Source organism: Mesoplodon mirus (genome assembly GCF_964341445.2).
Source record: "Mesoplodon mirus genome assembly, chromosome: 4".
In the NCBI taxonomy this organism is placed as follows: Eukaryota; Metazoa; Chordata; class Mammalia; order Artiodactyla; family Ziphiidae; genus Mesoplodon; species Mesoplodon mirus.
Genome location: NC_138979.1, coordinates 42,558,362 through 42,573,482, shown reverse-complemented (window position 1 = coordinate 42,573,482; position 15,121 = coordinate 42,558,362). Strand labels below are relative to the sequence as shown.

The 15,121-nt window shown below is 37.3% G+C and overlaps 1 protein-coding gene across 3 annotated transcripts in view; it reads left to right on the top strand.

Moving 5' to 3' along the window:
• Positions 1-15,121, top strand: part of DMXL2 (Dmx like 2) — a 174,489-nt gene that overhangs the window by 112,117 nt on the left and 47,251 nt on the right. For all 3 annotated transcript variants that reach the window (XM_082620084.1, XM_082620083.1, XM_082620085.1), the window contains 4 exons: positions 4,838-5,007; positions 10,123-10,220; positions 10,661-10,826; positions 12,159-12,423. In XM_082620084.1, the coding sequence (XP_082476210.1) occupies positions 4,838-5,007; positions 10,123-10,220; positions 10,661-10,826; positions 12,159-12,423 (699 nt within the window). The remainder of the gene's footprint in view (positions 1-4,837; positions 5,008-10,122; positions 10,221-10,660; positions 10,827-12,158; positions 12,424-15,121) is intronic.

Sequence of the window (15,121 nt, the reverse complement as noted above, 5' to 3'; positions counted from 1 at the left end):
TGAGATCCTTGCTGGGTAGAGTAATCTTAGTTGTAGGTTTTTCTCCTTCATCACTTTACATATGTCCTGCCACTGCCTTCTGGCTTGCAGAGTTTCTGCTGAAAGATCAGCGGTTAACCTTATGGGGATTCCCTTGTGTGTTATTTGTTGTTTTTCCCTTGCTGCTTTTAATTTGTTTTCTTTGTATTTAATTTTTGATTGTTTGATTAATATGTGTCTTGGCATGTTTCTCCCTGGATTTATCCTGTATGGGACTCTCTGTGTTTCCTGGACTTGATTTCATTTCCCATATTAGGGAAGTTTTCAACTATAATCTCTTCAAATATTTTCTCAGTTCCTTTCTTTTTCTCTTCTTCTTCTGGGGCCCCTATAATTCGAATGTTGGTGTGTTTAATGTTGTCCCAGAGGTCTCTGAGACTGTCCTCAGTTCTTTTCATTCTTTTTTCTTCATTCTGCTCTGCAGTAGTTATTTCCACTATTTTATCTTCCAGGTCACTTATCTGTTCTTCTGCCTCAGTTATTCTGCTATTGATCCCTTCTAGAGTATTTTTAATTTCATTTATTGTGTTGTTCATCATTGCTTGTTTCCATTTTAGTTCCTCTTGGTCCTTGTTAAATGTTTCTTGCATTTTCTCTATTCTATTTCCAAGATTTTGGATCATCTTTACTATCATTATTCTGAATTCTTTTTCAGGTAGACTGCCTATTTCCTCTTCATTTGTTAGGTCTCGTGGCTTTTTATCTTGCTCCTTCATCTGCTGTGTGTTTTTCTGTCTTCTCATTTTATCTTACTGTGTTTGGGGTCTCCTTTTCGCAGGCTCCAGGTTCGTAATTCCCGTTGTTTTTGGTGTTGGCCCCAGTGGCTAAAGTTGGTTCAGTGGGTTGTGTAGGCTTCCTGGTGGAGGGGACTAGTGCTTGTGTTCTGGTGGATGAGGCTCATCTTGTCTTTCTGGTGGGCAGGTCCATGTCTGGTGGTTTGTTTTGGGGTGTCTGTTGCCTTATTATGATTTTAGGCAGCCTCTCTGCTAATGGGTGGGGTTGTGTTCCTGTTTTGCTAGTTGTTTGGCATAGGGTGTCCTGCACTGTAGCTTGCTGGTCGTTGAGTGAAGCTGGGTGTTGGCGTTGAGATGGAGATCTCTGGGAGATTTTCGCTGTTTGATATTAGGTGGAGCTCGGAGGTCTCTTGTGGACCAGTGTTCTGAAGTTGGCTCTCCCACCTCAGAGGCACAGCCCTGACTCCTGGCTGTAGCACCAAGAGCCTTTCATACACACAGCTCAGAATAAAAGGGAGAAAAAGTAGAAAGAAAGAAAGAAAGAAAGAAAGAAAGAAAAGAAAGAAAGGAAGAAAGAAAGAAAGAAAGAAAGAAAGAAGAAAGGATAAAATAAAATAAAGTAAGATAAAATAAAATAAAGTTATTAAAGTAAAAAATAATTATTAAGAAAAAAATTTTTTAAGTAAAAAACCAAAAAACAAACAAACAGAAATGGACGGACAGAACCCTAGGACCAATGGTGAAAGCAAAGCTATACAGACAAATTCTCACACAGAAGCATACACATACACACTCTACAAAAGAGGAAAAGGGGAAAAAATAATATATCTTGCTCTCAAAGTCCACCTCCTCAATTTGGGATAATTTGTTGTCTATTCAGGTATTCCACAGATGCAGGGTACATCAAGTTGATTGTGGAGCTTTAATCCGCTGCTTCGGAGGCTGCTGGGAGAGATTTCCCTTTCTCTTCTTTGTTCCCACAGCTCCAGGGGTTCCGCTTTGGATTTGGCCCCTCCTCTGTGTGTAGGTCCCCGGAGGGCGTCTGTTCTTCGCTCAGACAGGACAGGGTTAAAGGAGCCGCTGATTCGGGGGCTCTGGCTCACTCAGGCCATGGGGAGGGAGGGGCAACGGAGTGCGGGGCGAGCCTGCGGCGGCAGAGGCCGGCATGATGTTGCACCAGCCTGAGGGGCGCCATGCGTTCTCTCGGGGAAGTTGTCCCTGGATCCCGGGACACTGGCAGTGGCGGGCTACACAGGCTCCTGGGAGGGCAGGTGTGGAGAGTGACCTGTGCTCGCACACAGGCTTCTTGGTGGCGGCTGCAACAGCCTTAGCTTCTCATGCCCGTCTCTGGGATCCGCGCTGATAGTCGCGACTCGCGCCTGTCTTTGGAGCTCCTCTAAGCAGCGCTCTTAATCACCTCTCCTCGAGCACCAGGAAACAAAGAGGGAAGAAAAAGTCTCTTGCCTCTTCGTCAGGTCCAGACTTTTCCCCGGACTCCCTCCCGGCTAGCCGTGGTGCACTAGCCCCTTCAGGCTGTGTTCACTCCCCCAGTCCTCTCCCTGGGATCCAAATGAAGCCGGAGCCTCAGTTCCCAGCCCCCGCCCACTCCGGCGGTGAGCAGACAAGCCTCTCGGGCTGGTGAGTGCTGGTTGGCACTGATCCTCTGTGCGGGAGTCTCTCCGCTTTGCCCCCCGCACCCCTGTTGCTGCGCTCTCCTCCGTGGCTCCGAAGCTTCCCCCCTCCGCCACCCACAGTCTCCGCCCGCGAAGGGGCTTCCTAGTGTGTGGAAACCTTTCCTCCTTCACAGCTCCCTCCCACTGGTGCACGTCCCGTCCCTATTCTTTGTCTCTATTTTTTCTTTTTTCTTTTGCCCTACCCAGGTATGTGGGGGGGGGTGGGGGGGTTCTTGCCTTTTGGGAGGTCTGAGGTCTTCTGCCAGCGTTCAGTGGGTGTTCTGTAGGAGCTGTTCCACGTGTGATCTCCGCGTCTTACTCTTCTGCCATCTTCCCCCTCTCCCCTGAAAATTCTTAATTCTTGATAAATATTGTGACTTTCAGAAAGACCATGCTCATTTACATTCCCAGAACCAGTGTTTGATGATGCCCAAACTCAACTCATTGCAACACTTGATATTATCATTTAAAACAATCTACGCCATTTGGAACAGGTTTAGAAAATGGTATCTCAAATTTTAGTTTTAAAATTTAAAATTTTAGTTTTAAATGATGGTCATATGGTACTGAATCACTTAATGACAATTGTGTATATTGCCTAGGGAGACCTAAAACACCTCAAATTTTTAAAGCTTTGTCAAATTCCATTTTCCCTTTGATACAGTTAAAACATTGGAGATGAGAAAAGTGACTGCTATTGTAGGTGATGGTCCAGGGAAAAACATAAGTAGCTAGTAGACAAGCTAAGAAGAACAGAGATATATTGCAAAGAATAGCCTGCCATTGGTAGGCAAATAAAAATAAGTGCCTGCTGGTGCCCCTTGTTTTTTTCTTCCTCATACCTTTTTTCACTTCTAGTAGTTAGATTTCCAAATAGAGTTACTGCTCTCTTAATCTTCTTTCTGAACCAAATTCCTCTGACATGTCTGTGTGTATTTTTGTTTCCTTTTAGTCATACCAAAAATGTAATCAACCAAATTTCGTTTAAGGGTATAGAAATTACTTTATATTGTTACTTTATATTAAAATTTTTATATCAGCAAAAGTGTGCATTTTGCATTGCCTTATAATAGCAATTTCTAAAGCAAAGTGTTAGTTTTTTTATAGTTATTTCATTCAGTGATTATTTCTTGAATCAGATTTAAATAGAGAATTAATCTGCTTTTTAGGTTCTGAAAAAATACAAACTGATGTTTTTAAGTTTTGTCCATTTTCCCCCTAAATTTATAGTGACAGTTAAGGCTTGTTGCATTGATTTTGTAATATGATTTCAAACACAGTATATAAATGTTATCAATGAGGAATTTAGAAGACTTAAGATTATTATTTAAAATGGTCCTAATAGTTTTTTTAATACTTTCCGAAGGAACTGTTGGGAAGCAGTAATTGTTAGAAAAGCTTTAAACTATATGGAAAATCTATATAGTAGTTGTTAATGAAAAAACTTATATGTGGTAATATTGATAGCCTTACAGCATTGGGAGTCCTGTGTTGTAATGTGACTATCAGACCATCATTGACCTCAGGCATTTCTTTGTTTCCAAAGGGATTCTAATAGGTGGCTGATTCGACTAGCCTGGCTTCTTTGCTGGGATCCTTGGGGTTCTTCGCAGTGGCATTCCCACTATCTAACATCACTCCTTGGTTCACTTCTCTCATGTTTCTTCTTCACCTGCTCTAAGTGGATTAAAGTGTTATCAGTTGTTCAACTGTTGACAAACTCACTGAGGGTGTCACTAAACCCTATTTGTTGCCTCTAAATACAGCCTAGATCCCTGTCAGTCTTTTACCAGGGCATAAAAGTGTTTGCCATATGCCATCAGTAATTAAGCCGCTTTAAACTCTTTTTAACTGAGGCACCAAAGGCAGAGGAATGTGCCTCCTGACTATTCTTCCCCAGAACTCTCATCAAGTTTAAAGCTTGCTTTGAAGTGATATGTAGCTCCTTGGCCGGAGGGATGAATGGGGCAGTTTTCCATATCCAGTACTGAAGGATATGGTCTGCAAGCAAGTGGCACTGTGAAGCAACATCCACGAACATGGACCAACATATTTTGACTTGACCAGAGCTTTTACTCTTGATCAGTTTGGTGTGTGTACATACATATGAATGGCTTGATATTCAAATATCTTTCTTTCCAGCAATTAAGTTTTAGTGTCTCTATTCTTGCAGTGAATACGTTTCAGAATGATTTTGGTTTTGTGTATCCTGTCAGTGTTCTTGTATGTAGAAGCTTGTACTATAAAATCCTGAATGATGAAATCTTTTGATACTTTTTTTCAGCTTGAAAATTCTTTCCAGAATGAATAAATACATGATTATGTAAAAAATTGGTTTTGTTTTTGTTTTGATATAGTTCTGAAATTTATTATTTTGTATTTCTAATTTAGGTGTGTCTACTTGCCATTTTGCCTGGGCTTTTCATTCTGAGGCTGAGGAAGAGCTGATTAATATGATTCCGGCAATTCAGAGAGGGGACCCTCAGTGGTCTGAGTTAAGAGCTATGGGAATAGGTTGGTGGGTCAGGAATATTAACACTCTTCGAAGATGCATTGAAAAGGTAACTTTACTTCATTGGATTTTGAAGTTAAGTCTTTTCTTAAAGCATAAAAGATATTATCTTCCAGAAAACCTGTGGTGAGGGATTAGTATGTACATCTTGAGATCTTGAGAACTTCTTAAATAAAAATTTTTGGACCTTTAAAACTAAAACTTGACCTTTATAAAATGTCCAAGCAGTATATCAATTGTCTTTTGCCATATATACTAAATATATAACATTTATGGAACAGATATTTTCTATCAGTTGGGGTGCATCCTAGTTTAAGAAAATACAAACTGTATGTCAGTTACGTACATTACATAGAAAAAAAGGTTCTATTTATACATTCATTCATTTATTTATGCATGCTGCACTGCATGGCTTGCGGGATCATAGTTCCCCCACCAGGATGGAACCCGCAACCCCTGCAGTGGAAGCACAGAAACGTGGAGTCTTAACCTCTGGACCGCCCGAGAAGTCCCAAATCATTCTTTTTATATAAAAGATTCTCTGCATGGCTAGGTTAATAAATACCAAACTTCCTGTGCACTTTTAAAATACCATTCAAAAAATTTTGATTTGTGTGCACTTGAAGAACATATCTATGGCAGCAAATGACACATACTATAAATTTCTTTTTTAACTTATTTAATTAATTTTGTTTTTGCCACGTTGGGTCTTTGTTGCTGTGTGTGGGCTTTCTCCAGCTGCGGCATGCAAGGGCTACTCTTTGTTGCAGTGCGCGGGCTTCTCACTGCAGCGCTTCTCTTGTTGCAGAGCATGGGCTCTAGGCGCTAGGGCTTCAGTAGTTGTGGCAAGTGGGCTCAGTAGTTGTGGCGCATGGGCTTAGTTGCTCTGCGGCACGTGGGATTTTCCTGGACAAGGGATTGAACCTGTGTCCCCTGCATTGGCAGGCGGATTCTTAACCACTGCGCCAACAGGGAAGTCCCCTCATACTATAAATTTTAAAATGGGTTTTTGGAATCCGTTTTCTAGTAGAAAAAAAATTGTTAAAAAGTTTTTAGTAGAAGCTGAAAATTCTTTCAGTGTTACAGAAACTAACTGTTATTGAGCACCTTTTGTGTACCAGGTTTGGTTCTAGTTGCTTTTCATAAATTATTTCATATAATCTTCTCGTCAGCTGCATGTTACCATCTTGATTTTCCACCTGATAGAACTACGACTCAGAGAGGTTGGGTAACCAGCCCAAACTCCCATCATGTAAAAGTGTTAGATTTAGTCTGTGCCCTTCCTACTCTGTCGTGATTAGGAGAGTGGGATTGTCATTGTTTTGTTTACTTTTAGGAGTCCATTGAAATTCTCAGAAGTACAATTAATGATACTACATTTGTGGAGTATGAAGTTATTTCTCCCAAGAGGAATTTATTCCTCTACAGTAGTAGTTTCTAAATTTTAGTGTTTGAAGAATCACCTGGCAAACTTGTTTGAAACACATATCCCTCACTTCCACTCTCAGAAGTTTTCATTTAGTAGGTTGGAGGTGGTAGGGCTGTGGCATCTTCATCTGAATTAGCATCCTGTGATTGTGGTGTTCATGGTCCTCACATCACAGTTTGAAATGTAAGTGTAAAAGTGTCATTTTCCTGCTACATGTAAGGCTGCCAATAATATATAAGTATTTCTCTTCTCAAAATAGGCAGATGTAAGAAGGAATTTGTTCTCATACCAACCAAGAGATGTAGTTTCTGATGTACAGGGAAATTAATTGTTATAGCATATAAATTACACAATATCTACATTAATTTTTTTTTTTTGGCCACGTCACACGGCTTGTGGGACCTTAAGTTAGTTCCCAGACCAGGGATCGGACCTTTGCCCTCGGCAGTGAAAGCACCGAGTCCTAACCACTGGACCACCAGGAAGTCCCCGTTAAATTTTTTTCATATCCCAAAGCAATGGAAAAAGAGGAGGACATATTTTATCTGAAATGTTCAGATGTTGCCTACAAAGTCTCTTCAGTTTCTTGTCATCAGTGTGTTGTGTCATTATAATTGAGTATTTCTGATATATACATATGATTTATTTCCACAAGTAATTTATCTCTTAAAATTAAATCAAAAGGATATGTAAAAATTTCCCCTTGAAATATATGTTATATTGGGTTGGCCAAAAGGTTCATTCGTTTTTTTTCTGTAGGATGGCTCTAGTAGTACTTAGTTGTCCTCAACTTCATTTGAAACAAATCTTTAGATTGTATTGTGACAGCTGTCGTATCAGCACGGATTTAAAAAAACGCTTATCAGAATTGGTGAATTTTTGTGTAGCCATTTTAATATTGAAGATAGAAGGAAAAAAGCAACACTTTCGGCATATTATGCTTTATTATTTCAAGAAAGGTAAAAACACAACTGAAACGCAAAAGAAGATTTGTGCAGTGTATGGAGAAGGCTTTGTGACTGATCAAACATGTCAAAAGTGGTTTGCGAGGTTTTGTGCTGGAGATTTCTCGAGAAGTTGGATGATGCTCCACAGTCGGGTAGACCAGTTGAAGTTGACAGAGATCAAATCGAGACATTAACTGAAAACAGTCAACGTTATACCACGCGGGAGATAGCCGGCATACTCAAAATGTCCAAATCAAGCGTTGAAAATCATTTGCACCAGCTTGGTTATGTTAATCGCTTTGATGTTTGGGTTCCATGTAAGTTAAGCGAAAAAAAACCTTCCTGACCGTATTTCCTCATGCAATTCTCTACTGAAAGGTACCAAAAACGTTCCATTTCTAAAACAAATTGTGATGGGTAATGAAAAGTGGGTACTGTACAATAATGTGGAATGGAAGAGATCATGGGGCAAGCGAAATGAACCACCACCAACCACACCAAAGGCCGGTCTTGATCCAAGGAAGGTGATGTTATGTATATGGTGGGATTGGAAGGGAGTTCTCTATGATGAGCTTCTTCCGGAAAACCAAACGATTAATCCCAACAAGTACTGCTCCCAGTTAGACCAACTGAAAGCTGCACTTGACAAAAAGCATCCGGAATTAGTCAACAGAAAACACATAATCTTCCATCAGGATAACGTAAGACCACGTGTTTCTTTGATGACCAGGCAAAAACTGTTACAGCTTGGCTGGGAAATTCTGATTCATCTGCTATATTCTTCAGACATTGCACCTTCAGATTTCCATGTATTTTGGTCTTTACAAAGTTCTCTTAATGGAAAAAATTTCCATTCCCTGGAAGACTGTAAAAGGCACCTGGAACAGTTCTTTGCTCAAAAAGATAAAAAGTTTTGGGAAGACGGAATTATGAAGTTGCTTGAAAACTGGCAGGAGGTAGTGGAACAAAACGGTGAATACATTGTTCAATAAAGTTCTTGGTGAAAATGAAAAATGTATATTTTATTTTTACTTAAAAACCAAAGGAAATTTTTGGCCAGTCCAAAAACTCATTAGCTGAAGATGAATAAAAATTCTTGTAAGAATTATTAAACATTGAAGTACTAAGTTAAATGATTGAAGGCAGAGAAAATACTGAAAAAGGGGAAGAGGAATAAAAGCATTTTTGTGATGTGATTTTAGGTGTCTTTCCCCCTCTTTACCATGCTTTGGTAGCTTCCTGCTCTACCATCAGTCAGTGTTCATTAATAAAACATCCATTGTTTTTTATCGTTATGCCTCTCCACTTAGTTATTTGCAGAGGTTATATCAGTATCTTTGAGAAATATGTGGTCTGTATGGTACTATATTCAAAACTGTATGATTAGGTACAACAGCGTTACTGGCTTAATAATTTTTAAACTTACATTGAGTTGATTGGTTCTTTATAAATTCAGCAACTTTGGTCATATGGCTCAAAGGAGGTTATCAGTTATGGTACAAGGGGAATTATGTATTCATTAAGGCTTTTTCTCATGGAATTTCTAAGAACTAAAATTTGAAAGCCCTTCAAAATAATGGAGCTTCAACCACCTGTATTTTAATTACATGCCAGAAAGAATGTGTCAGTCCTTCAGAACTGTCAGAATTTGATTGAAAAATACTGGAGGGCTTCCCTGGTGGCGCAGTGGTTGAGAATCTGCCTGCCAATGCAGGGGACACGGGTTCGAGCCCTGGTCTGGGAAGATATCCCACGTGCCACGGAGCAACTAGGCCTGTGAGCCACAACTACTGAGCCTGTGCGTCTGGAGCCTATGCCCACAATAAGAGAGGCCATGACAGTGAAAGGCCCGCGCACCACGATGAAGAGCAGCCCCCGCTTGCCACAACTAGAGAAAGCCCTCGCACAGAAACAAAGACCCAACACAGCCAAAAATAAATAAATAAAAATTTAAAAAATACTGGAAAATTTTGTTTAAAGAAGAAAACTAAAACATTTATTTTTGTCTGTATTTTAAAAGTGTGTGTATGCATGTGTGTGAGTATAACTGATATTTATTTACAGTTGTCTGTATCAATATTAGTTGAGAGAGTTTTAAATTGTGAAATCACATATACGTACCATAGAAGTCAGCATTTTAACTTTTACAAAACATTAAGAAATTTAATATGTCTAATTTTCAAGAAAAGGTCTCACTGGGAATTCCCTGGCGGTCCATGGTTAGGACTCTGTGCTTCCACTGCTGGGGGCCCGAGTTCGATCCCTGGTTGGGGAACTAACTTCCTGCAAGCTGTGCAGCACGACCAGAAAAAAAAAAAAAAAAGAAAAGAAAAGGTCTCACCTATCAAATGTTCTGCATTCTTTATTGTTTCCTATGTTAGACAGTTTTATTACTACCTGGGTTCTAATCCCTTTTACACCCCTTACTTACTGTGTGACCTTAGGCAATTCACTTAACCTCTTTGTGTCTCAGTCGCCTCATGTGTAAAATGGGGATAATAATAGTACCTCTTGGATCGTGGTGATTCAGTAAGATAAGTGAAAGGTATGTAGTACATGGTAAGTAGTCAGTAAATACTAGTTGCTGTTATTAGTTTTATTGTAATTACTGGTATACAAAGGGTTATTTCTAGGAGCACGTATTATAAGCTACTGGCGATTGTGGAATAGAGTCAGCTCTTCCCATCTGCATAGTTTCTGTCAGCCATGGAAGTAGTAGGGAAGCATTAATTGTTGTAATTTGTTTATCAACTAGTTAATTCAGTATAACTTTTTATTGACTGTTTAGGTTGCCAAAGCTTCTTTTCAAAGGAACAATGATGCCTTGGATGCTGCATTATTCTACCTTTCAATGAAGAAGAAAGCAGTAGTGTGGGGTCTGTTTAGGTAAATTTCCTCAACATTTAATATGGTTTAATGGAATGAAGATTGTGCTGTGACTTAGAAACATAATGCTTTTGAAAGTACTTAGATAAATCAGTTTCCTTTTTTGTGCCTTGATTCCTTTATCTGCAAAACAAATAGGCAGAAAATCATTTGAACTTAAACTAAAGAGTGGGATATTGTTAAAAATAAGTTGATAAAAGCACTTTGGAAAGTAAAGAGTGCACTTGCTTCCTATTCATGTATACATAAGGTATTTTGAGTTTTCTCCTTATTAGAAGAAATGAAGAGAAGCTTAATAACAAATACCTACCACTAAAGTTGTTATTGTTCTTCTTTTAGATGGATGTTTGAGGTTTTCATTTTCTATTTTTATATATTCTGCAAAGGATTAAAACTTTTAAATTTGGTTTAACCACTGATGTTTGTGCTCTGGTTCCCAGGTCACAGCATGATGAAAAAATGACAACATTTTTCAGCCACAACTTTAATGAAGATAGATGGCGTAAAGCCGCTTTGAAAAACGCTTTCTCTTTACTTGGAAAACAACGCTTTGAACAATCTGCTGCTTTTTTCTTGTTAGCTGGTTCATTGAAAGATGCCATTGAGGTATAACTAAGAAAACATGCTATGAAATACCTGTAAGAGCTTGAAAACCTAGGAAGATCATGGAGGAGACTGTAATGTTTGGTCATATGTTTGTAAGGATAGAGGGTAGAGAATAACTACAGAGATTACTAACTTAAATAGTAGCACAATGATAATGGAATTATAAATAAATACATGTAGAAACATAAGTGAAAAATTTTATATAGAGAATATTGCATTTCAAGATAAGTATATGTATTTCAATTATAAGTGTATGGAAAAAATGGTTTATGAATATCTTTTTCCTGACCATCTTGTGATTCTGAACTATTTAAGTATGTATAGGTCACAATCTCCTTACTTCGTGTAGACAGGCAGATATTTTAAGTTCTTTTTCTTCTAAATGAAATTCATAGATAAGGAACTGAGATTGCAATTTATACTGTTTTGAAATGTAGTCTTAGATATTGGAAGGTGAATGGGAAGAGGTAAAACTTCGCATTTTTTGATACACAATCTTGGTAGCTGATTAAGAGAGTAATTACAAATATTTCTGTTGTTTATGAGATATTCCTTTTAGGATACCTAATTATAATGAACAATCCAAACAGGTGAAGGAAAAACATAATTGGAAATAATACATCATAGAAAAAATAGGAAATATCCAACGAAGTGAAAGTACTTTATGTTTAGAATTAGTCATATTTTCAGAATTATCTCAGATATATGATTTTTTAAAGTAACAAATATTTATAATTTTGAAATGGGAAGTTTAGCCTAGAAGATACTCAGGCAAAGAAGAGAAATGTTGATTGAGTGAGAGATGCTCGTATTGCCTGAATGACCTCAGATTCTCAGATGAGTAGCTACTTTAGAATATAAACTCAGAGAGAGTAAGAATAGAGTATGTGGCTTTATTTCTTAAGTTATTTGCTATGTAAGTAGAAGATTCTTTTAAAATAGTAATAATTATGTTTATATGGAAATATATTTGGAAATTAAGAGGAACTGATGTATATAAATTCAGATGTCATAAGTGGTATTTAATTTAAAGATGAATGTTATTTGAATTGATCTAAGTCTGAGATGGTGTTGATATACTTCGTTTTATGCATTTTTTATAAATGATCTTTCTAGTCTGGAAGCTACTAAGTTCTAGTTTCTTAATCTTCCTGCTATTCCTTAATCTCCTTTCAAGCAGGTATTTAACTACCCTTCACTGTCTCAACCTCTGGACCTCTTCCCTCCACTGTGAGAATATAAATAGTGGATAATTTCAGGATATCAGTTGGATATTTCATATCTCTAAATAATTATCATTAAATAAGTATTTCTTAATATTTAAATTTATAGGTATGTCTTGAAAAAATGGAAGATATCCAGCTAGCCATGGTAATTGCCCGTTTATATGAATCTGATTTTGAGACTTCATCCACTTATCTATCCATCCTAAATCAGAAGATTTTGGGCTGCCAAAAGGATGCCTCAGGATTCGATTGCAAAAGATTACATCCTGATCCTTTCTTACGTAGTCTTGCGTACTGGGTAATGAAAGATTATGCCCGAGCCTTGGACACGTTATTGGAACAAACACTAAAGGAGGATGATGAACATCAAGGTAGAACATTTTGTGGATTTCTCTTTTTCTTTTTTAAAAGAAGACAGTTTCTGAACTGATGTTCACTTAGATAATACACACACACACACACACACACACACACACACACACACACACCACACAACCAATCATTAACAGATTTACTTTTCAACTTTGAGAAATTAGTATCAAAATTTCTTGTGCAGCTAAAGGTTTAGTCACTATCTGTAATTGAATCTAGCATTTTGTTATCATAATTTGAGTAGTGAAAGAAGACTTCACACACATTTTTACTCTCATAGCTATATATCAAGGCATATAAGATTACCATACTATTCTAATTTCATATATATTAGACTGAAGCATACAGAATGTTTCCACATTACACAGCTCTTTCTATGTATCACAATAGCCGGTTTTCTAAAACAGTGTAAATTTTGGCTGTTACACATATTGGTTTAGTGTATGGGCCTACAAAAACTTTATTCTTGTGTGGCAAACTTTCTTTCCTCTTAGTTATCCCAAATAATTTAGATTTTTAAAAGCATTTGGAAGGTATCTAGCAGCATTGTTTGCAATAATTTAAAAAATGGAACATTTTAAGTATTCATCAATACAATAGTTATATAAATTATAATATATCCATACTATAGAAACGATGTGCTATTAAAAATGGGGTAGAGTGATGTGTTAATGTATGCTGTATTATTAAGTGAAAAAGTAAGATATAGAACAATATGGTTCTTGTTGCACTTTATGTATATATGTCATACATATACACATGTGTGTGCACACACATACTGTGTCTGGTTCCCACTCCCTCTCCATTTTTTGTTTTTGGGAACAAATCACAAGAAACTACCAGCACTGATTATCGTTTGGGAATAGGAGTGGGGAGATACAAGCTTTTACTTTTCATTTTGTACTTTCCATAGTTATAATTTTCTAGCCTTTTATTTTTATTACATATTATTTTTAAACACTAAAAGCTTACATGAATAAAGAGATTCAGGCTCAATTTTTACTTTCTTCTTTACAAAAAAGAACTATAATATTTTAATACAGTAGTCCCCCCTTATCCACAGGGATTATGTTCCAAGACTCCCAGTAGATGACTGAAATTGTGGATAGTACCAAATCCTATATAAACTATGTTTTTTAAATATATATATATGATAAAGTTTAATTTATAAATTAGGCACAGTAAGGGATTAACAACGGTGACTAATAATAAAATAAAATAGAACAATTATAACAATATGCTGTAATGAAAGATGTGGTTTCTCTCACTCAGAATCTTATCATACAAACTTATTGCCTTTTCCATCTTAACTAAGCACTTACCATGCACTGTGCCCATAACTTTTGCAGTTTGAGGTTAAACAGAAAAACTAGCATGAATTTCTTTTTCCTGCTTCACAATTTCATGGACAGAAGATTCATTCTGACCATAGATCTTAGTACCCTCAGCTTACAAATTTTTTACTTTCCTTATTAAATAGAGAACTTTCAAATTTTCACTTAAAGGAAGCGCTTATGGCTTCTCTTTGGCATAGATGAACTGCCAGCATCACTACTCTTGCACGTGGGGCCGTTATTAAGTATTATAAAATGAGGGTGACTTGAACACAAGCACTGTGGTGCCGTGACAGTGTATCTGATAATCCAGGTGGCTACTAAATGACTAATGGGTGGAATACTCTGGACAGGATGGAGCGAGATTTTTGTCATGCTACTCAGAACCACTCGCAACTTAAAACTTACGGATTGTTTATTTCTGAAATTTTCCATTTAATATTTTTGGACCTCAGTTGACCTCAGGTAACTGAATCCATGGAAAGCAAAACTGCAGATAAGGAGGGACTACTGTAAATATTTTTAAATTTATTTAAAGGAAAGGAAATAAAACCTTTAGAAGAAAAATAAATATCTGACCTACCCAGGTAATTTTAATGAAATGTACACATTTTTACAGAGGAAGATTCTGTTTATTTCTTAATCTTTTCCAGGTTAACTTTTAAAAGGTTGTTATTGGGGAAATATTTATGTATACATAAAAGAGTGAATGATATAATGAAAGTCTGTGACTCTATCATCCAGTTTCAGTAGTTATCAACTCATAACCAACCTCGTGTCATATATATATTCCCATCCTTTCCACACCCTCCCATTCTCAATACGGTATAGATTCATTTTGAAGCAAACCCAACAGATCATTTCATCTGTGAATATTGCAGCATGCATCTCTAAAAAATAAGGACTCTTTAAAAAACAATAACACGTAACAATTTTATTAGTAATTAAATACTCAGTGTTCAAATTTCCCTGATTCTCTCATAAATTCTTATACAGTTGATTAATTTGAAACAAGATCCAAAAGATGCCTATATATTGTGATTGGCTGAGGTGCCTCTTATGTCTGTTTTGATCCATATTTAGTTACCCCTCTCCCTCTCCCCCAGTTTATTTGTTAAAGAAGTCGGATTGTTTGTCCTGTAGTTTTTTTTTTAACATCTTTATTGGAGTATAATTGCTTTACAATGGTGCATTAATTTCTGCTTTATAACAAAGTGAATCAGTTATACATATACATATGTTCCCATATCTCTTCCATCTTGCGTCTCCCTCCCACCCACCCTCCCTATCCCACACCTCTGGGTGGTCACAAGCACCGAGCTGATCTCCCTGTGCTATGCGGCTGCTTCCCACTAACTATATA